Raw genomic sequence first — 24,889 nt, forward strand, 5'->3', positions numbered from 1 at the left:
TGACCAAGCTCGTGACGTATGCGGAAGTAGCTGCCAAAACAAGCGATCCATTCCTCAGAACGTGAGTACCTAAAGATTATTACCAAAGCCTTCACATCGCCTTCACACTTATATTAGACAATTAATTTAACGGACCACTCGTTAATTATGAATGAGTGGATATGTTGAATAAGATTGATTGCGTTCAGATTACACATGTGACCCGTGTGTGGGACGTAAAGTCTATTTATAGGTTTTGTTTAATATTGTTAAGGGTTCACTTACTCATCTTTACCACACGTGCTAGATTTAATTCAAAAAGTGCCAATAAAAGACGGACCTTGTGGAGAAGAATTACGAGCTAAATAAGCTCTTTATTGTCATTTAGATCTCCCATAAAAAATACATTATTTTTAACGTTTTTTAAAATAGTTTTATTCTGTGGTTTTACTGTATTTGTTTTTAATAGCGTCTACTTATTTGTTTTTCAATACAATATTGGTGATAATCATTTATTTAATGTCTTTTAATAGGGACAAGCATGAACTAATGCCACATACCACGGCACCAAATATACATAGATACACAAAACCTAACATGAAAATGCATACAAAAGAGCATGAAAAACACAACTCAACAAGAAAATATACACAACAGAACAACACATAAGCTATGTACAAAAGCCAACAATTTTCAAATAAAACAATACACATAATACATCATAAAACTTAATGAATACACCAGATCAGACTTTTCCTCTTTAAAAAGTCTTTGAACTTGAGTTTAAAGTGATCCCAGTTACGATCATTTTGTGTCCTGTGGGTAAAGTATTATAACAATTATTATTATTATTATTATTGGTAGTAGTAGTAGTAGTATATAAGCCTCTGTACTGTGTGAATAAGCCACTGCAAAGAGGTGTCTTTCTTCCTTGAATTTCCACCAGACTGTCAGCAAGTCTTCAAGTCTTAACCACTGATGGATCTTTAGCCTCATCCAATCAACATCAGAGGCTTTCAAACTGTAACCAGATATCTACATTCTCCTCCTGCAGTTCATCAATCGTGCTTCATTCTTTTTTATTTGTTATTGATCTGATCCTTTTCTTTTGTGCAGATTGAAGCAATGTCTATTTTTCCGAGGATTTCACTGAAGCCTGAAGTCGCAGATTATCTCCGGAGTGTCTTCCTAAACAAGGAGGTAGGAATTTAAGTGTGATTTCTCTCTTCTGGAGAATCATAAATACGCCTCTTAAAAAATAGACGTCTTCCTCTCTTTCAGTGGAAAAGATAACACAGGGATGATGCGGAAACCTTCACGGCGTAGCTTAGATATTAGATAAACTGATGTTATCTGTACAAATTCCTCCAGTAAAACCCTCCCTAACAAACTTTGGGCTTTCCAACATAATATAGCCTGTTTATTTTTTCTTTTGGACCTAAAGAAATACAGCAGATATGGGCTTGATGTCCTCAGTGGTTGCTCTGTTCCTGGGAAGTATTTATTAATTATCTTTAATCTAACTTGAATGAAGTTTGTTCAGGTGGAAGTAATGTTATTTTCACTTTAATATACTGTACGATGGCCGTTTTAGGGGTACATGCTGAAACTTGAAATCAATAAAGTTTCTGATGTTTTTTTTTTAAGTTGTTTAACTCTTCTAATTTAATGTCGTCTTGTTTTGCATTCAGGTGTTAGCTGCAGTCGGCCATCAGGAGGCAGAATGCCGTTTCCAGAAGCTGCTCACGTGTCTGTCTCACCCGCCCTCGTACACTTGTGTTCGGGCCAGCACTCATCTCGCTCCCCTGGAAGAGATCCGACACAAGTTAGGAGAAGAGCTGAAAAAGGTGAGAATGAAAGAGGGGAGTAAGGAAAGCAGCCACAGCGGTGGTCAGTCGTGTCCTTATCTTTCAGCGTGTTGTTGTTGTTTGAGCAGCAGATGTGCAGCTCATCAGCAGAGGAAGCCTCCGTTCAGATTCTTCCTCACCCGCAAATTCCAGATGTGCTGCTCCTTCCCGTCGATGGCCCGAGGTATGTAAGGAATGCTGGAACAGCGTCAGACGAATCTGCTCTATGGAGTACACACACTTAGCCTTAAAATTGCAGTATCAGTCCGACCACTGGGCGAGTGTTTCCTGAGGCAAAAACCCACATGAGACTTCATGGAATGATGACAGATTAAAAAAAACAACCACTGAATCTTTTTGTGTAACAACTGCAGTTGTGCACAATTTTTAAGTTGTGTGTTTTGGTACAAAGAGATAGAAAAGAAAGAATAAAACAGCACAATAATAATCTCTTGCTCTGTTCTGTTTTTAGGGGTTCATAGTGGCATTTTTGCATATATATATATATATTTTTTTATGCACCTGCAGACAAACATTTAAACAAAGGAAAAGCTGAAAAAGTTGCGTTTAATTCTCCATTCATGCCAACATATGCTGTATCTCCAGAACCCTGCCATAGTTCGAGGTTGTCCAATGAGCCGTAGATGTAGAATAGTGTGACCGGCTTCTCTCTCGTGTTCTCAGACCCGTGGAGCAGCTCAGCTCAGAGGTGGTGGTCGGTGCTCAGTGCGGCAGCGCCGTACTGAGAGGTGCTCATGTCTTCGTCCCGGGGATCGTCGCCAGTCCCAAGTGTAAGACTCAAAAGACAGATGCTGTTAAATTCAAATGAATCATCATCACAGTGCTTTCACTTTGTTGATTGTTGTCATCGAGCATGTCATTTACGCGCGTTTCTTTGTTGTCAGACATGAAGGCAGGCGATGTGGTGTCCGTCCTATCTGACTTGGACGGTCGGTGCACCCGAGGAGCCACAAGCTTCCAGGGAAACCGAGTGTTTGTGGGAAACGGAGTCGCTCAGATAGACCGCTCCGGCATCTTCTGCACAGATGAACCTGCCAAGTAAGATCAGATAAGACAGATATTAATGTCCCAAAGGAAACTTTCTTGGACCCATACAGTACAATATCTGCATGTATTATCTAACATATATATATATATATATAACCAAAAGTTAAAAGGCCTTTCTCATAGTGGCTGTATGATTAAAAACAAGACAACTGTGTATCGACCACACTCCAGTCTTCCTCGGTGTCAAACAATCATTGTGCTGCTTTTAAATCCAAAAAGGAAAACGTACTCAGTCACTGTCGTCTTTTATTTTAGAGGAATAGGTGTTCGGATGGTGGAGCCACTTTACCAGAGTCCTTCCTTCGATGGTATTCTACCCAACATGGCATTCCTGCAGGTATTCATACTATTAGAATGTATAACAGAGCTATAATGTGCCTAATTATCAATGTCCCTAAAGTGTCATTAAATTGATAATGTAGCAGAACAGAAGGAGGCACTGTTTTTGCCTCGTCTCATGTGTTGTTGTTTTTTGTCATGTTGTGCAGAACCTCCCCTCTGTAGTTGTGGGACACGTTCTCGGGCCTCGTCCTGGAGAACGGATCCTGGACATGTGTGCTGCACCTGGAGGGAAGACCTGCCACATCGCTGCACTCATGAGGGATCAGGTACAAGTTACAGATGTTTGCTGCTGGAGGGATCACAGTTAATATTCAGGGTTTCAATCTGAGAATACAGTCTTTAAAATACACATCTAATACACAGCTAAATCTAGAGCAAAGGCGTCGTAGGATAAATCTTAGGGGTAATAAGATAAATGGGATCATTGATAATCAAAAACATATTTCTTCTTCACTTTTCTCCTGACTCTTCTCTAATGATTAATTACGGGGTGGTTTTTACCCTTTCAGGCTTCTAAAAGTTAATCAAATGAAACTATTTAAGAAAGTTTGAACTGCTCATGGACTTCTCAAACTTCTGATGAAAGGTCATGAATAGACATTTAGGTGGACACGAGCCAAGAAGGTTGGGAACCACTGATCCAGAAAATGACTGTTCCTCAGAGTGAGAGGACTCCTGAGTCGACTTTGGTGGTTTCTTTGTCCTTCGTAAAGACGACACACGTTAAGTGAAATATAATGAAAATAGCAATCCAATAAGTTAGTTACAGGATTTCATTTAGCAAAGAAAAGAAGTGTAATGAAAAAATAGAATTAGCTTTAAATTGTTATTGAATCCAGTGGAAGAGTTCTGAAATAAATACATTTGTGAACTTACAATTAAGATTTCTGTGTTTATTTCTATGTATATATGTTTTTTTGATTATTATTTTGTCTGTCTCTGTCTGTCTCTCGCAGGGCGAGGTCGTGGCTCTGGACAGGGTCCGAAATAAGATCGATCGAATCCGTCAAAACGCCCAAATGTTGCATTTACGTTCAATCAAAGCTTATTGCTTTAACAGCACTCGAGCTGTGAGCAGCGACCCGACACAGGGAGCTGAAGGTACAGAGTGACACAAATAAACACAAAATAGATTAATAATAATCATATGTATAAATATCTCCTGTGTTCTGAACGTATTCCAGGACCTCCCTTCCCTCCTGAAAGCTTTGACCGGGTTCTTCTGGACGCCCCGTGTAGTGGACTCGGACAGAGACCCAGCATGTCCTGCACCTGGAGCCTCAAGGAGATCTGTTCCTACCAGCCACTGCAGCGCAAGTTATTCCACGCTGTAGGTTTGACCACACACAGATGAAGCACTTGAGCACACACAGATGAAGCGCTTGAGCACATTGATAGTAACTCAGTTTGACCAGTTGATGGCAGCATTGGACACATATTACACTGGTGTCTGATCGTACTGCTTGAAGTCACATCTTAAGGGGAATAGACACCTCAAGGTTATATATATATTTAAACTATAGTTTTAGCTGTGACTGATGGATATATTGCTCTAATCTAGAGTTTTTGAAAGTGGGAGGCAGGCCTACCAAGGGGGGGCTCAAGCTGTTTCAGGGGAGGTTCAGTGAACAAAACACCTGCTCTTATCTAATCAAGTTAAATCCACTGATGCTGTAATACTGACAATTTTGATTTATACTCTAGAATGTGTCACACATTTTTGAGGGAAAGAAAACTTCATGCATTGTGACAATTGATAATTATTTTTCAGAAATGCAGCTCTAGAAAGTATTTCTCCTTCTACCTTGAGCTTACTTTTCATACAAACGTACATAACTGCAGACTAAAACAAATGTGAAATCTGTTTTTAGAGTGGTTCTGCTTTAAGTATGGCTAACAGCTGGATGACTAGAGGGAGATTAGAGTCCAGTAGAGTGCAGAGGACATCATTTATCTTAGTGACATATAGTGCTCCATCAGTCTTCACACGCATCTCCTTAAAGTTATTCAGCAAGAAGATTGAAGAAATACTCATTTTTGGCCACTTTGGAGGGGCAAGTTGATAATCCAGCAGATACAAAACAACAGTCATTAATGAGGAGTTTTGTGTTTGGCCACCTGATGACTGAAAGTACAAAATTCACTTGCTAAGTGCTCCACTTTGTTCACCAGCTGGTGTCGAACTGTGTCTGCTGAGCAGGTAGTGTACAGTGACTTTTTACAGTTTGGCCGAAAACGCCATGAGTTGTAAAGGGGACCAAAACAGTAAAGTTGTGGACCGAATAACTATAACAAGCTGAAACTCACAGTAAAGCTCCATAAAGATGAGAATTCATCACGACGAGTAACCACTTTGTGTCATATTATATAAATATTGATTATAGCCGCTTTAATAAAAGGTCTTCCTGTGTTGCAGGCAGTGCGGCTGTTGAAGAAAGGCGGGGTTCTTGTGTACAGCACCTGCACAGTAACTCTAGCAGAGAACGAGGAGCAGATAGCCTGGGCGCTCGAGACCTTCCCCTGCCTCACCCTTCAGCCTCAGGTAAAAACACCTGTACGGACTCACAGATATGGAGAGAGATGTTCGAGGAGACCTCACCAAATCACGCTCTTGTTTCCAGGAGCCTCACATCGGCGCGGAGGGCATGCTGGGAGCCGGCCTGTCACCTGAGCAGCTGCGCCTCCTCCAGAGGTTCAGTCCTGAGCTGAGCTGGGACCAGACAGGAACGGCAGCCCCCCTCCCCTGCAGAGCCGACGGGGACACCATCGGCTTTTTTATCGCCAAGTTCCTAAAAGACTGACCGGAGGGCATGTTTTCTTTTCTTACGGCACCGTCAGCTCTCACACGAGACTGCAGACGGGAACAATAGTGTTTATGTTACGACGCTGTGTGTGCTTTGACGGGGCCAGTGTTGACAAAGACGCTCACTGTGCTGTTTACAGCATCTGCCTCTTAACAGCTGCTCTCTGAAACTGCGGGCCATATAGGGATAAGCTTTATAAACACCGAGGGCAGGGGGGAGGGAGGGAGGGAGGGAGAGAGGGAGGCACGTGGGGATAGAGACTGAATGAGTATTGGCAAATGCAGTAGCGCTTGCATCGCCATAACAACAATGACGACACAGCTGGTGACAGGGGATTCGCTGGAACTCAGAGATCAGGAAGTAGCATGCAGAAAGAGGTCATGTGAGGTAATAACAATTCAGTGTGTTATTGTAGTGGTGGAGACAACCTCTAATTAAGACTTCTGCTGCTTGTAAGAGAGACATTATGCTGTTTGAAGTTCATCCACCAGAAGGAAATTATCTTTTCAAAATAAAATATACTTGAAAATCTGATTTTTTTCTCTCTTCTTGTTCGTTATGTATAAAGCAACTGCAAATAATATGACACTCATGAAACATTGGTTTGAATACAAATTACAATACTCGTCACAAATTTATTCATTGCAAATTGAATTATGGGTGTCCTTTGAATCTGCACAGAATTTATGGATTTGTGCCGACAGCGCACAAACATCTGGCCTGTTCTCCCATCACGCAGCATTTTGAGGACCTTCACAATGACCTCCGCTCAATCAGTACCATTACACTCGTATATGTCCGTCCACACACACACATCTGTCTGGGAATGTCAGCTGCACGTCGCCGCCCTGCATCTGTGCATTTTAAGTGTATGTAGACTGCTGGTTAACATGGCCGCTCTTTTCTCTGCTGCACTAAACGACGTTAAAATCCTGAGATCAAATCAGCTGCACCCCTGCGAGCGCTTGTCTATTTTGGAGGCATCTGTGTGTGGAGAAGCTATTTTGGATGCATCCCCTCAGTATTGCCGTTCATGTCGATGTTGTCATGACTACTCCGGAGGAAGGCCCGATGAGTCTACCTCAATTTTTCAGCAGAGTTTCAGATGACTATTTATAGACGCTCTCCTCCTCTGTCTGGGTCTTCTGACAAAGCACACATCAAGTCCTTCTCCCTCGGCATCAGTTCTTTGTTGCCAACTTTATTCCTTATATTTATGCATTATGTACATACACATGTACACAGTTAGAAAACCTGTAGTGCTACCAATGTAGCATAGAAATGGAGTCTTTTATAATTACAATTGTCAGGCAAAATCAAAGAAAGTGAAGGGACAGGGTGGGTTTCTAAACGGAGGGACTTAATTCAGATTTTCAGCATCATGAACTAATACAAGAAAAGTTTAAAGTTGATCCAACGTCATTGACTCTTGGAATAGATTGTGTTAGTCAGGGGAGTGAACAAATGGTAAACATTTTTGAATAGTTTGAGTTGCAAATGCATCTTTTGATTTGTTTTTTTAGTAAGGAGCATACCAAAGAAGATATCTTAGGATGAACATTCTTTAAACTCTGCAGTTAAAGTAGGAATTAAACAACATTTGTTAGAAAAAGGGGTTCAGACTTAATAAAAGATTAACCTTGATGGAGTTTTGGTTGTAGACCTACAGTAAAGTTGCAATGTCATATCAAATTTCACTTGAAACCAACGTGAATCAGTAAAAGTGCAGATTAAAGTGTGTATCAATGTTACAAAATGTTTCTGGACCCATACAAAGAACAGTACTGCATGTAAGAGAGGAAGTTATCGTAGAACTCGTTCGTCTTGGAAAGCAAGACTAAGGTGCACCTCGAGCGAGGCTTAAATATGTTAAAACCACATGTCTAAAATCATGGACGCAGAATTTAAAAAAGAAACTAAGCCATACAACATAAAATCAAGTAGTCTGACACATCGGGGAATATGCTTATTTTCTTTCTGGCCGAGAGTTAGATGAGAAGATTGATTCCACTTTCGTATCTTTTCAAAATATGAACCTGCAGCTAGCGTTAGCAGCCAGTTAGCTTAGAGAAGGTTAGCCCTGCTGTAAAACCCAAACTTTTTCTTTTCAATTAAGTTTTCTGTAATTAGTGAGCTTTAAATTGTTGTTTTTTATCTTCATACAGTCAGACAAGCCGTTTCTCTGTTTCCAGCTTAGCTAAGCTAACCGGCTGCTAGCTGAAGCTTTATATTTGAGTGTTATTGATCTCATCTAGACTCAGTTGGCAGTTATTCAGGCAGCGAAAACTAATGCAGTCCAATAAAACAGTCTTGTTCCTGTTATTTAGACTACCATCATTCATATCAATGTGGTGGACAGAATAATAGAAACACCTTCCAGTATAACAACAGAGTTGAACAGCAGTCTCCAAAATGATCATAAAATTCAGTTTAAACAAAAACCGAACATTATACCCGTCAGGCCAATAGGATTTTTCTTGTAGGACTGTTGTTTTAGACTGTATTATATGAGCTACTGTAGGTGTACCTAATAAACTGGTAGCTCTCAGCTAGACAGCGAACAAGCGTATTTCCCAAATTGACAAAACTACTCTTTTAAACAAAAGGCCGCTGCAAAATACGGCATCAAACTCACTTGGTTAGTCAACCGTCAACACAGTCAACCCTAGCAGTAGTCTGAAGGAACAAATTATTCAAGTGGTAGCAAGCAAAATTAATAAAAACAATAAAAAATAAAAATGCTAATCACAGAAAGCACAGCTCAGTACAGAAAAAACAATTCTGCTTTTGTGTCATGCTTTATCAAACACAGGTTTAAAATATGCATATTTGAGAATATTCATGCATATCCACACATAAACGACGTCTATGCATAGATACACACATACATATATTTATATATTTATATTTGTATCTATGTAATCAAAATCCTGCCATTGAAAAAGATGCAACAGCATTTACAAAGGAAGTGTACATAAATAGGATGCTGTGGTTTCAGGGTATAGCAGCACGATGGGAGAACAGAATGGTTAAGTCCAGATGAGCTTCAGGAGGGATTTGGTCTGTCACTGGTGGATGTAGGAGTCTCTGGCCCATTCCCCTGCCTCACCCCTCTTTTTGGGAGCCACCTCCCCCTCTCGGTCCCTGTCTCTGTCCCGGTCGTAGTAGTGGTGGTGGTGGTCGCGTGCCGGCCGGTGTTGGTGCGAGCGCTGCTTGTTCCGTTCGTTATGGTCCTGTTCGCGCTCCTTAGAGCGGTGTTGTCCCGTGCTCTGGCCGGCCTCGTCCGTCCCACCGCGGTGATGGTGGTGGTGGTGATGGTGGTTGTGGTCCCGGTGGGGCAGTGGCTCGTAACGCTGTTGCTGCTGGGGGTGCCCCTCCCCTAGATCCTCATCATCCTCCTCCTCCTCTTCCTCCTCCTCCTCCTCCTCCTCCTCCTCCTCCACCTCCTGTTGGTGGAGCTGAGTGTGCGGCTCATTATAAGCAGAGTCCTTGCTCTCTCGGCTCTCTCGGCTCTCAGGGGTCTCCGAGTCCAAAGTCTCCTGCCGGGAGAGGCCCCGCGCTCGACTGTTGTGGTGGTGGTGGTGATGGTGGTTGTGTTGCTCAGTCCTGGTGGAAGACGAACGGTGGTGGATGTGCTGGGCTCTCTTGGAGGCCTCAGTCCTCAGAGGCCGCTCCTCCTCATTGTCCTCCCCCTCAGCCTCTGCATCGGCATCGGCCTGGTCCTGGTCCTGGCGGTGGTGGTGGTGATGGTGATGATGGTGCTGGTGATCCTCTTTGGAGCCCTTTCTCTCCACTAATGCTTTGTCTCCTTTCGGCTCTGCAATGCCACCCTGAGGTCAGTAACACATGTCAGTCAGTCGGGTGACAGAAAGCAAATAAACGCACTGCAAACACACACAAACACAACTCATGCTGCAGATTAATATTCACTTCACCCTTGCTGATTCTGGTGCATATCGTATCTATGCACTCACACTGGAACACCCACACACACACACACACACACACACACCCACACACACACACACACACACACTGCTTGAATATTCATCAACCATCCATTGAAGGTTAATGAATCCGGGAGGGGAAATCTTTTAAAGAAAACTTCAAGTTGTTTTGTATTTTTAGTTTGCAGGATCAAGACGAAGTCCTTATGAATTTCTGGCACCTGAAGTGTAAATAACATTTATCTGAGGGCCTCTCCACACTCACCACACTAACAATCACATGTCAAGCTCACTCCTGCTCCTCATCAATATCAGGACTTTCCCAATATTCAGTCTTACATTTCCCATTGTGATGGCAGTGGATGGAGAGAGGGGTAGAGGTTAAGTTATTATACGGCATTTACTCAGATATGTGGCATTAGCTGAAAAGTTATGTTATACCACACAATATCATACCATAAAACTGACAATCAATCCTGCATGACACGCTTTTAAAAAAAAGACATATTTACTAGTAAGGAATATAAATGAATTGCATTTGAAATCGTGGGTTACAAGTAATCATGATGTTGACCCACTTCAGGTCTACCTCCTCTATATTGCCAGCCCACGATACATTTAATCCCCACTTGTTGTACACTTTATCCTAATGCTTTGTAGCGGTTTCATCACAATCTCCTGCACCGCACTTGTCTAGTTGTTGGCAGTGATGAGTCTTTTAATATATGAATATTATTATTCACATCCAAACACTTTACAGTTACAGCTGAAAATATAAAAGATGTTTATTGCTTAATACAGTCGCACACATAATATTAAATATTACAATTTGATCAATCATTTGTGGAAATAAGTTCCTTCCCTACCATTCAAAATAATATCATGTTAAGACCATTTTACCAACAAAGCATCTCATTAAATACCATACATGTGGGTATTGAAACGGACCCTAATCATCATTTACTGCAGGTTTTTTTTGTCCCTCCCTTTCTAGCCCTCTAGCACTGCCTCTGTCACTTCCTGTCCTTTCCAGTTCACCTGCCCAGCTTTGCTACAGGTATACCCCATCCTCTCTGTGGCCTCAGTTCTCGTACCTGCACGCTGGTGACCGCCGCTGGACCGGAGGGCAGGATGGCTGTGGGCAGCTTGGTTAGCAGTGGGTTGGGGGGGTTGCAGCTAGTGGGGTGAGTGCTTTTCCAGTAGGCCTCCAGGTAATCAGCCATGTGCTCACAGGCATCCTCCAGCTGGTTCTCATCCAGGATGATGTCAAACATCTCCTGGGGAAGGAGAGAAGGGTTCAAGACAGGGTTAAAGAAAATGGTCTGTGCTGTAGCGGAATTTCACAATAAAAGACTCTGTTAGAATGAACCCACTGAATTAAACACTAAATTGCATTAGGCATTCATTCTGAGAAAATCTGAAACAGTGATTCCCTAAAGATAGGGACTGCTATTTGGATTAAATTAAGCCTGCATTCTCTCAAGCCTGGGGTGCTTGCTTCATTTTCTAAAATAATAACTAAGCAGATTACTGAAGAGCAGAAATAGAACTGGCACGAATAAGAAAGCTTTAAAAAGATAATCATGAAACTTAAGCCAAAACTATCTCTAAAGAACAAAACTCCAGGTTGTTTCAAAGACTGCAGTCACTGAGCATTTGTGTAATTTGGGTCCTCTATAGAGACTTACTGGAGGGCACTGAGCCAGCTTGTCAGCGGCCACCATCTGGACATTGAGGTGTTTGGCCTGGGACTTGCCTCTGGACTTGATGAGCCTCTGCAGCACCTGAGGGCAAATGAAGCAACAAGGTCATGGTGGTTGTGTAAAATAAAACTGAATTCAGGCTTTGTGTGGGCAATATTCAAGTTAAGGAAAGTTCATTTTATATTGTGCAGAAACAAAGACGATAGCCTCTGTTGAAGTTAAAGCTCTTACAGGCGGTGAAGGAAGTATTAAGTAAATCATTTTGAGCTTGAACTCTACTTTAGTGAAATATTGTACTTTTTACCCCTCTACATTTCAGATTAGGACATACATATGATTGTTTCATGAATAACAAAGCATTGTTAAACATGAATCCAGTGGCATTTCAGACGTACAAGATATAAGATACTTGGATATAAGATAACTGGTAATTGTTTTGGTGCAACATGGTAGCTCAGTTCCAGTGCAAAGACAGAAAGAAGAAAACCAGACACCATAAACCATTACAAGAATGTACACAAAAAGGAAACGCATGTAAAAATAAAACATACGAGTTGTTAGTAAATCCACCAAAGAGACATTTCCGCTAAACTTCTCAGATGTTTTTTTATTTAACTCACCATTTGCCCAAATACTTAAAGTATTCAACATTTCACAAAAAGTTGCAGTTTGCAAAAATGGCCAAAAATGGGTTTTGTGAGGTTTTGACCTTTGACAACCAAATGTTGATCAATTTATCAGTTTGTTTCAAATTTAGAGAAATTCCCTCCCTGCGTTCTTGAGACATCGCATTCACGAAAAATAGACTGAACGTACGGACGGACAGCCAAAAAAGATAACAGCTGTAACCGGATCTGAGGCATGAAAATTACAGAAAAGTTAAAAGAAAAAAAAAAAGAATCATGAAGCAAAACTCTTTTCTCACAACCCCTCAGATTTATCTCGTGACCCTTTGGAAGGGACACGTATTATACGCCCCCCCATGTTGGGATTAGAATTAAAAACTACTCCACTAATTTAGCTTTGCACTCGATTAAAGTTTATCAGACTCAAGCGTTCATCTTCTCAAAACCTGGCGCCTACATTACCCACAATGCAACGCAACTGCCGATGGTTCACTTTAAGTAGGGCTTTTACTTGTCATCGGGAATTTTTACATTGTTGTATTTGGTACTTTTACTTAGAGCACTTTTTCCACCACTATTTATACAGTTATATCATAACTTGTAAAAATACTTTCAGGTTAGCTGTACATGATATGACAGCAGATTGTAATTGAGAGGACAGGTGGTAGAGAGCAGTTTATTTCTCCCACTGCGAGTGATTCACACTGATGCCACTTTGATTTAAAGCTTGTTCCTCATCCCTCTTTAGCTATGCCTTTTCTCATTTTCCATGTTACCCAAATGCCTGTTTTTATTTTATTGATCACTGAATCGTGAGCCTTTTTTTACTCACGCTGAAGGTCAAAGTGATGAATCAGTCCTCCCAAGCATTTGCTGTAAACATGCTGTATTTAAAAATCACAGCTAGTTTTCCTTCTAACTCACACTGAGTAGCTCTGTCACCGGATCAAGCATGTTAATGCTACTCACCTTGGGAGAGGTGATCTTGACGTAGACGATGATGGGGGCGAGGGACGTCTTCCCCAGCTGTGACGGGTGGTTGATGGTGTCGGCGTCCAGAACCACCAGCTGTAACGTCCGGGCCAGTTCGAAAATCCTCTCAATCTCACTCTGGACTTCAGCTGAAGAATAAAGGGAGAGTGAGAGTCAATGCAGAGGTTCGACTCTATTTCTTTCCTCACAAGTACAGCAGATACATCCAGCTTTTTTCTTTATGGATCAATCAGAGCTCATATTTAGTCTTTTTCCATTTTGTTGCTCTTATCTATATTTGTATTGTACCTGTTTGATATTTCATGTATTTATCATAAAGTCCTTTGTGACAATTGTTTTAAAAAGTGCTCTATCAATAAATCTTCACTTACTGGTTGGCTTGTTTCTCTCTGTTTCATAGAAACTTAAATATTCAAAAGAAATCATGACTTTAGGGACCAGGCTTAGAGACTGTTAGATGTGGGAGAAACAGTGAGCTATCGTCTGTTACCTCCAAGCAGAGACCAACTGTTACATCACACAGCCTCCACTCCAACAAATGACGACGTGAGTGCAAAAACTATCCTACAAATATCACAGCAGGGCACGACTCCCAAACTGAGAGGAATGGTGGCCAAGCTTCACGACTTCCAGTCACGACGAAGTCTGAAGTAAACTGATAACATGAAAACATTCCAACCTAACAGCTCATTCAGACTACGGCTAGAGTCACAAATTCTCATTTTGTTCACAAAATATTGCAAAATGGGGTGAGAAGATTTCACTTGTTTCCAATGCAGAAAGAAAGGAAGGCTTCACTCGCATCAAGCTAATGTCGCTTTTGATTCGAAAACATTTTATGAAAATCTGAATCAGAAACAGCTGTGCAAATCTTCTGAATTTTGGCAGATTTCAGGCTCTATAGGGCACGAAATGGCTCGTTAAGATGATATTCTTTTTAAGATAAACGTAACTGACTGAATAGACTCAAAGTGGCACTTGCTTGAACTTAAAAGCTTTGGGTGAAATATGGAGAGAAAGTTTTTGTGCCTCTGAAAAAGGCAGTAGAGATGGAGGAGCTGTTGCCTTAAAGCTCCTTTTCAGTTTTAAACTGGGGCAGCAGCACACCGTTGAAAAAAGTAAAATCGTAAAGTAGTATGGTGACTCTGTGTAATCATAAAAAAATGTAATATAATACACTTCTTGCTTCCAGCATACAACTTACCTGGGCTTTCTTACTCTGCTGCAGCAGCTGACTGAAGCTTATGCTGATACATGGCAAAAGATTTGACTCAGGAATCTCTTTCATTCTAATTACATCTGAACCCACATCAGCCTCGGTCAAATCAGAGCGGTTGCTGAACTTGTTATCTTTTATTCCTAACTAAAGGAAAAAGGCCTTTCCTGGGCTGTCTGGATTCATCATTACGTGATGAATGTCGTGAGTTCCTTTAATCATTTCCTTCCTTTTCCACATAAGCTTGGTCTCCTTGAAAACATTGTGAATCAATACACCAAATTGTTCCCAGGCATTGCGGTGATTTTTTAGCACAAACGTACCCAAGTTTGAGCGTGTGTTGGAGCGTTCGATGATGGCGTGCTTGCTGGGATTGTTCAGGACTGAGCGCTTGGCCAGAGAGATGTCCGCCGTGACGCGAGTGATTGATATTCTGAAACAAGGCACAAGAAAGATAGTTGGTTGACCTGATATTATGGACTTTATTTGACATGAGGTAGAAGGACAAACATGTAATCTTGTTGTGTATTAAGAACAAAAATATAGGAGAAGCATACGGCTATAAAAAAGACAAAAGACAGAGAGCAGAGCCTGAGAGTTAAAACAAAGATGTAGATAAAATGATCTTTATCACGATAGAATACTTTAGCAGGGTTTCATTTCATAGGTTAAATGTTTGTAAAGTAAGATTTTGTGGCTTGTAGAAGTAGTCAAAGATGAAGAAAAGGAAAATAACAAACATGTTTACCAGTAGCTCCCCGCTTATAATTAAAACTGCACCATTCACGAACATAAGTGAAAACCTTAATAACTGTGCACACAATAAACCATATTCGCTTGTAATAACTATTTGTACAACAGTAATGTGTGTTATTGTGAAATGTGATGGAAGACAACGAGAGTGAGTTGGAGAACGGAGTTTCCAGAGTTTGTTGTGTTGTAGTACAGAAAGTTTAGCTTTGTGTTATCGAAAAGGTTTTCTATGCCATTGCTGAATATTTAGCTGATTTCGTCGAGGTAGACTTCAGAACAAAGCTTCTCCGATCGAACAGACAGACCGGATTGAGGTAAAGTAAGAAGTTTCATTACTCTGTAGGGTCATTTCCATAAAGTTGTCGGACTCTTATGATATCAATCTGAGCCTGTCAGTTGCAAAAATGAGCATGTTTAGTGGGCGTACAAGAAGGTGAGTAGCTACTAAATATTCCCTAAATACTGGAAACAAAAACATAGGAAAAGAAAGAGTCTGGTTGTGGTTGTTACCCTTTAAGCTATGTCTGAAGAACAGGACTCAAAAGGGAATTTACAGCAGTCACTGCAGCTGCTGGTGGTCTGTTGGATCTGAGTTTTGCGTAACTTCACCGCCTCTCTGCTTCAGATGGGTGGAGGACTCAACATTGAGTGAGGAGAATCCTGCTCTGCTCTAGGGCCACTATGGCCTATTAAGGACATGGAGAGGGCCTATTTAAAGCAGCAGCACACATCTCCAGGCCAAGCAAACTTGTTACACACTCCCTCGGCTAACCTCGGGGGACAGATAAATACCAGCCTATGGAGTTGGAGAGAGAGAGGAGGAATGAGGAAGGAAGCCGGATGAGAAAAAAAGGTCACAGGGAGCCTTACCTTCCCTCGAATCTGTGTTTCAAAAAGTCAAACAGTGCTTTTTGCATCATGTCTGTCACCTGTGGACCGGAAATGAAGGGAGATATTAAGAGAGAACAGTTCCAAAAGGGACAGATATTTCCCAACAAACTTGTGATTGAAATGTCAAGAGTTTTGACGCACCTCGTAGCCCTTCAGTGACGGTCCAACCAAAACCACGGGCCGCATAGAAGGCACAACATCGTACGGAGGAATGTGTTCTGCCTGAAGCGAGGACATGAAGAAAAACAGTTGCAAACATTTATGGAGACAAAGTAAACACTCGCCATCACAAATCACTTGAGGGATTTGGAACAACAATGAGCCAGACTGGATTTAAAAGCACTGGAACATTGTGAACCATAAAATGGGACGACCCGGCCGGCCAAATCACAAGCTTTGATTTATGTAACAGATTTGTCAGTTTACATCACGTTATCGATACTTCAAAGCAGCTTACAGTAAAACTGCAATATTTCATGACGGATTACAAATTTTTAGATAAATCCTCTCATTTCATGGTTCTGATGTCGCTGAATAAAAAGTAAAGCTTTGTGACAATAAAGGTTAGTCGGTCAGTGAGAAAAAGCCAGAGAAGATCAACGGAAGCGACGACTGAAAAACGTGTTAAAAATTAGAAAACGGGTAGAAAGACTTGCTCACTGCTGTCGGGACAAAGTGGCAGCTCGCTTTGTGTGACGGCCTCAATTTTAAATCTAAATCAGAAAAGGTGATTCTCACAAGATGTTGGAAATTAGATCTGAAACAATTTGCGGAGGCTGTTTCAACATTTAGATTAAATACGAGTTTAATAAATTTACGTATGAACCTTATTTTGGTCAAAAAGTTTGGAAACAAATTCTGGTGTCAAGTGGAAAATTGAAACCTCCGGCGCACAGCGTACTGAGAATGGACTCAGTTAAGTAGGACGCATTTTGCGTCCATCAGTTAATATTGTCAAGCAATATTTTACATATTAATAGATTCAGGATTTCTTTGTCTGGAAAAAACATATGAAACGTGAAATGTCTTAAAATGCGAAGAGGGGATTTTTAAATATGTCACCTTGGGCTGTGGGAGAATTTGGTGAAACCCTAACCCTAACCCTAACATTTTATAGATGTAATCGATTAATCAATATGAATACTCTGCAGATGAATCGATATTTGTCGTTAGTTGTAGACCTATTTGAAATGTGCAGTCAAAGCACTTAAAAAAGATTCACAATGACTTAAAGGAAAATATTAAAATCTGATTAATTGCTTATTGGTACAGGTGAAAAATGAGACAATAATATACATTTTTTTTTTGATGGAGATGATATTCTTCCAGTGGTTCACTTTGTTATAGCTAATGCCACATTTAGACACTCAGGGTCATTTGTATTATTTTGACAGAACTTTATTGTAATTGTTTGTAATTGTTTGTAAACTGCTTGATTATTTTGTGTCTGACAGAGAGGCAGTGGACCTGAAGCTCTGCTTATTTGTCCCAATGTTCAAGCTGCTCTCTCAGTCTGTGTTATCTTTATGATGAGTAGATTTCATGTTGGCTCCTCTTTCTCTGTCCACATCAACGTTTTCTCTCTGCCTAACATTTGCTGTCGTCATTGTGCTTCCCTTGGGACGCTGTGGGAACTGATGCACAATACTGGTGACTAACATGAGGGTATCAATGTGATGACAATGTGGTTCTTCTGGCGGTCTAAGTTCAACCCTGCATTACTTGGTTGACGTCAGCATAGTCGTGGCAAACTTTCATGCGTTAGCAATTAACTTTTTTAATGAAATTGACTTAATTGATTTTGGGGTTTTAGATGTGTGAGGATATTTTGTATTAAAGGAATAGTTCACATTTTGGGAATACACTTATTCAAACAAGATATGACAACTTGCTTTCAAGGTGCTGGTTCACTGTTTCTTTATGCTAAGCTAACCGTCTCCTTTCTCCAGCTTCATATTAAATAGAAGATATGAGAGTGGTATTGATCTCCCTCATTTGACTTTCAGCAAAAAAGCTGATGGGTGCATTTCTCCAAAATGTTGTACTGTTCCTTTAAACTTAGATCTTGTATGGCTTATTAAAAAGCTGTTCACACTGAGCTCTCACCCAATCACAAGTTCACTTACAAACACGTAAACAAACAACACAGAGGACTGCAGGAGCAGTGAGTAGGGTGAGAGGTCAGTACAGAGACTCTAAAGAGGGTTTGTACAGTTCAGACCCTGCTGAGCTGGTGCACGCCACAACTTACCGACTTCTGCTTCTGCTTAGCTATGGTGAGACGGAAGAGGAGAAAGAGAGAGGTTAAGAACAGGCATGCATGCTAACAGACGGGTGCACGCTGAGGGACGAAGACGGTGCTGTAGACAAAACAGGACGGGCGCTGAGTGAGCCAAGCGGGCATTTAGTCAGAGACGTGCGGACGGATAGAGGAAGAGAGGCTTGGGTAGTCCAGACTTTACCTTCTTAAAGAAGGGCATTCGTTTCTCTTTTGCTAGAGGTGACATGACAGTGTTTGGACTGGCTTTAGTGGAGCGCAGGTTGTTGACTGGAAGCTCATTGTCCTCGGGGTCTAAGTCTGTGGCGTCTATGTCAATGGCTACGCACACAGACAGATAAGACCACCATCACACAGATGAATACAGGGGGTCACAGGTAACGGGAGCAGTAGCACAGAATGTGTGCTACTGCACATTAACAGCAAATGAAACATGTAAAAGTACAATTATGGCCATTAGAACATAACTTACAGGAAAATATCAACTTTATTGCTGATAAAAATACAAAACATGACAAATCTAAGTAGCGCATCGTACCTGCAACTTGAATTCAATGGTTGAAAATAGTTTTAAAAGAGTTTTAAGTATAAAGTTGGAGTTTTTAAGTGTGCCTGTGAAGCTACTCACCAGACGAAGGAGGTGTAGATTTCCGTGAGTTAGGAACCACTTCACCCAAACTAGAGGATGAGTTTGCTCCCAATTTACTGGAAAGAGAATAAGTTGACAATGAATCCTTATGAAGTCAACATACATTTTAGACAACCTCCGAGTCGAGACAGAGACGTTTAGTGCAGATGAGGGGTTTGTACCTGGAGTGGAACTTGCCCTGTTTGGCTCTCTGCTCCTGGAGGATACGAGTGTTTTCAAGCTTCACTGGACTGGGGATGAAACCGATTTCACAGCCTTCCTTCACCAGGCGTCCTATCCACCAGTCGTTGTTGAATTTCTACACGGAATAAGTAAAGACAGTTATCTCGAGCATCCTCCTCACTCCCGTCAGCATCACTGTGTTGAACACCATCTCTGATTGGAAAGTTCACCTCTTTGACATGGAGGAAGTCTTTAGCCTCAAAGGACACGGCCAGGCCCGGCACGGGGACATCGTCATCGCTACACGGACTGTAGTTGACATTTGTGCGAACAGCAAATGCAACTGGTTTGGTCTGCCGGGAGGAAAAAAAGGAGTGAGATAAATGAAAATGTCAGATCATGTAAAAGATATAAATGGTAATTATATCCTAATCCACAAGAGAGAGACCTCTTCATTAAAAATGCTTTAGTGCACTGTTGGTGAGCTGTGATTCTCATCTTTGTGCGAGGTTTAAAAATAACCCTAGGTGAGGGATACAAGTAGTCTGATTCACCCAGACTTAGTTTCTCTCCTTGAATGATTCGGCTGCTGCACAGCCTCCCTGCTGCAGGCTTAAACAATTTACAATTCAGAGTGATGCAACATGTTAGTGTCTGCAGCAATCACCGCTTCGACACAGAGAGTAAAAAAAAAAAAGGACTCTTGTTTTGCGCTTATTTATGAGTAGCACAAACAGAACTTGTGTAAATGAATACATACTGGCCAGGACGACCCTGCTCTACCACTGAGCCACAGTTGCCCCCTTCCTCTTTGTCCACACATGAGAGAGCAACTTTCTTTCTTTCCAGCAAAAGATGTTTTTGCACAAGCAAATCTCCTCTGCCCAAAGTCACGCATTACATATTCTACAAAAAGGGATTTCAATGAGATTTAATAAGGGCACGTCATGAAAGAATGTAATTCTTCCACATGCTCACAGACAAACCCCTCTGAATCTAGATATCTACAAGAGTAGAATATACCCACGTTAGACATCGCTTTCAGAATTACATAAAATGCTTTTGGACATAATCACGGAGCGAGCCTAGCGGCGATGGCAGCAACAGTTGGCAACATGGTCAAGGCTCTAACCCAGATTACATTTCGCTCTGCCTTTGACTGTGTGACGAGCATGACGAAAGTCGACTGAAAAGCCAAAACGAATGCACAGGGATGTAGCTTAGAGTAATCTCCCAGGGTAGACTCGCACACTAAGTAGTAACCTGCAAAGAGCAAGATGAGGGGAAGGGTATGAAATATTCGGATGGAAGCCAAATTGAACCCACTAGATCAGAGCTTTGATGCTGTAACTTTAGTTTGACCTCAAACAGATTCGGCAAAATGATTTTAAAGTGCGTCATACCAGTCCCGCAATCTGATTGTCCCATAGAAACCTAAAAGTAAAATGTACCAATTCAATTTAGTACAAATGACGTATACGAAGCAAGATCTACACATTTACATTAGTATCAGTTAAATAAACTCAAATTGACTTGGATTACAAGCAAGTGGAAATTATCTTCCTATATTTTTTAAGCTGCAATAATTTTGATTTTCTGGCAACTAGAGGGCAGAAGAACTTCAAAACAACTTGTAAAACGCAGACTGTATTATCACTTTTAAAAGTTGTTGAAGCACATGTTCTAGCCTTTAATAATAATAATGATATATTTTTATTATAGAGCGCTTTTCATAGTACCTAAAGACACTTTATGCAAGTTAAAAATCATATAATATAAAACAACACTCTTGATATAATCAACACACAACAACATATTGAGTTGTGATTTGAACATGAACAGGTTTGGGGAGACATCTCCAGGAGGAGGAGGCTCGGTCGCTATAGGTCCGGTGCTTGGTCCCGAGTGGTGGAGACAGGGGGTCGATCGGTTGGTGATATTCCATGAAGTAATGGTTGTAAGCTGAATGTGTCATGAGGTCCATTAGCACACATGTGTCTCATGGACCGCTGCCTCTTGCCTCCCTCCCAGCTGCTCTCCTCGCCTTTATCCATCATGGCCGCCCGTCAGGTGAAGCTTTCTATAAGCTTAATGACGTTTTACGAACCTGTAGGCGATCACGCACACATACATGTCCTGACATGCCACCGTATATCACAGGTGACTGCAGGGTTTCTAAATAATGGCACATTTGCAATGCTGTAGAGTATCTTTACATCTCCTGACCGAGCCCCATACTGCTCTGTTGCTTCTTACGTAACACAGGCCTTCATTATGGATACCATATTGACTGCAGTGAGGGAGGGAGAAGGACAGAGGCAGAGGGTTAGAGACCGGGTAAGAAGAGTGGGAGGAGGAGGGGAAAAAGAAAAGAAAGCAAAGGAGATGGACAAAAGGATAGCAGATGATGCAGCGCAAAAAAAAGAAGAAGGAAGGACTGGAAGTGAGAGTAGACACATTTGTGGAGATAAGAGAATAAGGATAAGATGGAGATAACCAGCTCAAGAGAAGCCCAATCTGTAACTGGAAGTCATGGGAGAGAGCGCCATGGACCACAGCCAATTAACACCACACGACGCTTGTCACAATATCACATCACACCATGAATATTTCAATAGATAATACCTCCCTGTCCTCTCTGTGCTTACACTGATTGACTCTACATGTGCCCTTGCTGTTTTGCTATGTAACATGCCATATACAAGATCTCATGCCATAAATCCTCCCACATTGTTTCACCTTGAATGCTGTGGATCGATTTGAAATGAATTCTCTTCAGATCCGTGCAGGCTGTACCGAGTGCCTCTTCAATGCACTATTACATGGTCTGAAGGGAGCCATAACCTTCATTCATTTATGTGGAGAGATATTTACACAATTATCCAAGGTTGCTTTAGGAGAGGAGACTAAGTATGCCAAGTAAGTAATTACAAATGAAGGCCATTGCAGCTACCAGTCACTCAGTAGTTTCTATGATATCTTATCTACATTAATTGTAATGTGTGTGCACTAATTCGACAAGTCAGCTTCTACACGGTATCGAAAGCTTCAGAGACAAAGTGAGAGTAATTCATTCTGACCCATTACCTTATCTACAGCCATGTGCAATAAAACAAACAAAGATAAAATAGATTTGGACTAGACATAGACATGGCTATATTCGTGTTGCACTCTCTAACTACTGCAACTGTAATACCCTCACAGTTCAAACTTCACACACACAGATTCGCCACCCCTAACCTGAGATGACCCCCATTATCTCAGACTTGACAAAGCTTCTCTAGAGCCATAGAAGCACTTTACATTATACAGCACTTTACACAGACTGACTAGTACCACTAGAACTCATTTTAATAGAAACAGCAGAGGGTGTTTAGTATCTGTTTGTTTGTGCGTGTGTGTGCAAATAAATGTAATGTAATGTGGAGAAGTATATCAATGCAACATTACAGGCATCAACTCTATCCCCACTCCTTACGAGTATCTGTGGTATGTTAGGGAAGTCATAGTGAATTACTGCCCATAAAGGCTCACAGTCAGAGAGTCTGCACTTCCTCTGACCCCAGCTCGCTCTCTCTCTCTGGTGGCCAGCCCACTGAGAGGCTATTTTTTACTAGTCATCTGTCATGTAAAATGCCAGCGGGGGTAATCTATGCCAGGTTATCTATAAAGCCAACCTATCTTTTTAATTAGTGAGCCGCAGAGGGTAACTCTGGAAAATAACAACATAGATATCTGCTGGAGTGATCCGTCTTTGCCAGCTTTGAGCTACAATTCAGACACAGCGCAGGAGGAACATGGATGGACAGCCAAAAGCTCAGCACGTACAGCTAATGAGCGCGCTAGCCGTTACACACCCGGCGAAAGACAATAAACCCATTTTCCAGACACTTGCTTGAATTAATATGTAAAGCTATCAAATGAGCTGTAAAGCAGGAAGAGAACAAACTGTGCACAGAAGATAGCTGAATTATTCCACAGATTAAAGGCAGATCGCTAACAGTGCCAGCGATGTGAGTGATTCTGTGGAAGCCAGCGCTGATTGCAATTCCTGTCGTGCAAAGGCAAGCCTGCTCTGCCGTGTGTGTGTTTGTTTATATGCTGCTAATTGTGGCCCAGAGCAGGCGAGGCTTGGCCCTGATAAACAGTGACACTGAGCCCTCTGAGGCCCCTAACCTTCTCACATCAGCAGCCCCTAACTGCCCTTCCTTCGTCTCAGAAGCCAGCTGAATCGGCTCCTGCTGCTTCTCATAGTCACCTGGTCAGTCCTTCAGCATTTCCCACTAATCTCACCCCATGATAAGTAAAACAACATATGATTAACATTATTGTTTTAATGTCTGATGAGCCGGGGAAGTCAGAAATAAGTCAAAATTACACCAACTCTGCCAGAATGAGATAGCTGTAGGGCTCAGAAATGAGACCAAAAAGGAAGCAGACACCGCTTTTATTCTTCCAATAACAAACCAACCAGTGTAAAGTTTACATTACCATTTGAGTGATGCCAGACATCAGTCGTTCAAGCAAAAGAAACCAGTTTTCGTCTATGCAAACACAACTCTTTACTTGTGGGGACCCTCATCGACATACCACATTATCTTGACCCGAGCCATCACAACTACATGCCTCCTGCAAATATAAAAAGTCTGTTTACATTTAGTGGTTCCCATCAAAACACATTGGGTGGATCCTTGAGGTCTATTAAACCTGTTATACTATGGCTCATAAAACCTTTGCAAAGCAGTATTTCTTTGTAATATTCTGAATTGTGCAACGTTTGCATTCATGTTTGCGTTTTCAGGCACATTGCTTTGCTTCTTTTCTCATTGTCATGACCAACTGTCAAGAGTAAAGTCACAGCGCTACTAGCGGTCAATAGCCCTGCACAAAAAAAAAGGAAAAGTCATCACTTTCAACAAATGCTCTCACTTTCAAGGTCTAAAACTTGAATTACGGCCCCCCATAGAGCACATTTTAGTACGTAGGAAGTGGACGGAGTGACCTTAGTGCAGCCGGGTTTCGGATACGAACCTTGGCCTTGTCGAGCTGTGCCTGAGCCTGTCGCTCTGCCTCTCTGCGCACTGCCTCCTTATCCTCCTCAAGGGACACATCGGAGTCTGATGGACGGCTGGTGTAGGAGTCGGCCGAACCCTGCAGAGACACAAACATTAACACTTTGGCGAACACACATTTGGTATTCGCACTTTAAAAATGACAGGCGTTAGAGAAGCGGGGGGGCTTCACGGCATCTTGAGGACTTCATTTGCTTTGCATTGAGCTTGCTCTTCAAAATAAATGTTCAACTTTTGGAGTTGAGCATCTGATGTGCAACTTACAAATGTGCGAACAAGCCCACACAGACCGAAGTGTTAAGCTCTGATCATCAAAGGAATCTCAGTTGATTTCGTGAAATAATGAATGTACTTTTGAGGCTGTGCTCAATAAAATGAGCGGGCATGTAATTCTACTATCAATCACAATCACTGCAACGATCTGAGGAATTCAAATCTGTCGCACATTAAGGACACTTCCTCTTTTTCCGAGAAAGGATGCCAAAGGACACAAACAGTCCTTCATAGAATTTTCTCTCTCTCTCTCTCTCTCTCTCTCTCTCTCTCTCTCTCTCTCTCT

At 41.6% G+C, this 24,889-nt stretch overlaps 2 protein-coding genes across 5 annotated transcripts in view; one reads left to right on the plus strand and one right to left on the minus strand.

Moving 5' to 3' along the window:
• The first annotated feature begins 15 nt into the window (after positions 1 to 15).
• On the plus strand, positions 16 to 6,130 carry nsun6 (NOP2/Sun RNA methyltransferase 6). Its single transcript, XM_031850295.1, has 12 exons — positions 16 to 61; positions 1,096 to 1,179; positions 1,671 to 1,826; positions 1,916 to 2,010; positions 2,511 to 2,617; positions 2,732 to 2,885; positions 3,150 to 3,231; positions 3,383 to 3,502; positions 4,193 to 4,337; positions 4,421 to 4,566; positions 5,653 to 5,778; positions 5,858 to 6,130. The coding sequence occupies exons 2-12, from the start codon at positions 1,105 to 1,107 to the stop codon at positions 6,035 to 6,037; spliced, it is 1,386 nt and encodes a 461-aa protein (XP_031706155.1). The 5' UTR covers positions 16 to 61; positions 1,096 to 1,104; the 3' UTR covers positions 6,038 to 6,130.
• A 582-nt stretch (positions 6,131 to 6,712) lies between these two features.
• Positions 6,713 to 24,889, minus strand: part of cacnb2a (calcium channel, voltage-dependent, beta 2a) — a 57,207-nt gene continuing 39,030 nt past the window's right edge. For all 4 annotated transcript variants that reach the window (XM_031850291.1, XM_031850293.1, XM_031850294.1 and 1 more), the window contains 12 exons: positions 24,290 to 24,409; positions 19,489 to 19,611; positions 19,258 to 19,394; positions 19,076 to 19,152; positions 18,421 to 18,440; positions 16,311 to 16,391; positions 16,149 to 16,207; positions 14,849 to 14,958; positions 13,286 to 13,437; positions 11,676 to 11,771; positions 11,082 to 11,264; positions 6,713 to 9,870 (listed from right to left, as the gene is read on the minus strand). In XM_031850291.1, coding sequence (XP_031706151.1) covers positions 9,106 to 9,870; positions 11,082 to 11,264; positions 11,676 to 11,771; positions 13,286 to 13,437; positions 14,849 to 14,958; positions 16,149 to 16,207; positions 16,311 to 16,391; positions 18,421 to 18,440; positions 19,076 to 19,152; positions 19,258 to 19,394; positions 19,489 to 19,611; positions 24,290 to 24,409 — 1,923 coding nt within the window. In that variant the 3' untranslated portion in view covers positions 6,713 to 9,105. The remainder of the gene's footprint in view (positions 9,871 to 11,081; positions 11,265 to 11,675; positions 11,772 to 13,285; positions 13,438 to 14,848; positions 14,959 to 16,148; positions 16,208 to 16,310; positions 16,392 to 18,420; positions 18,441 to 19,075; positions 19,153 to 19,257; positions 19,395 to 19,488; positions 19,612 to 24,289; positions 24,410 to 24,889) is intronic.

The sequence above is a fragment of the Anarrhichthys ocellatus genome, unplaced genomic scaffold (assembly GCF_004355925.1).
Source record: "Anarrhichthys ocellatus isolate YVR2014 unplaced genomic scaffold, GSC_Weel_1.0 scaffold10, whole genome shotgun sequence".
In the NCBI taxonomy this organism is placed as follows: Eukaryota; Metazoa; Chordata; class Actinopteri; order Perciformes; family Anarhichadidae; genus Anarrhichthys; species Anarrhichthys ocellatus.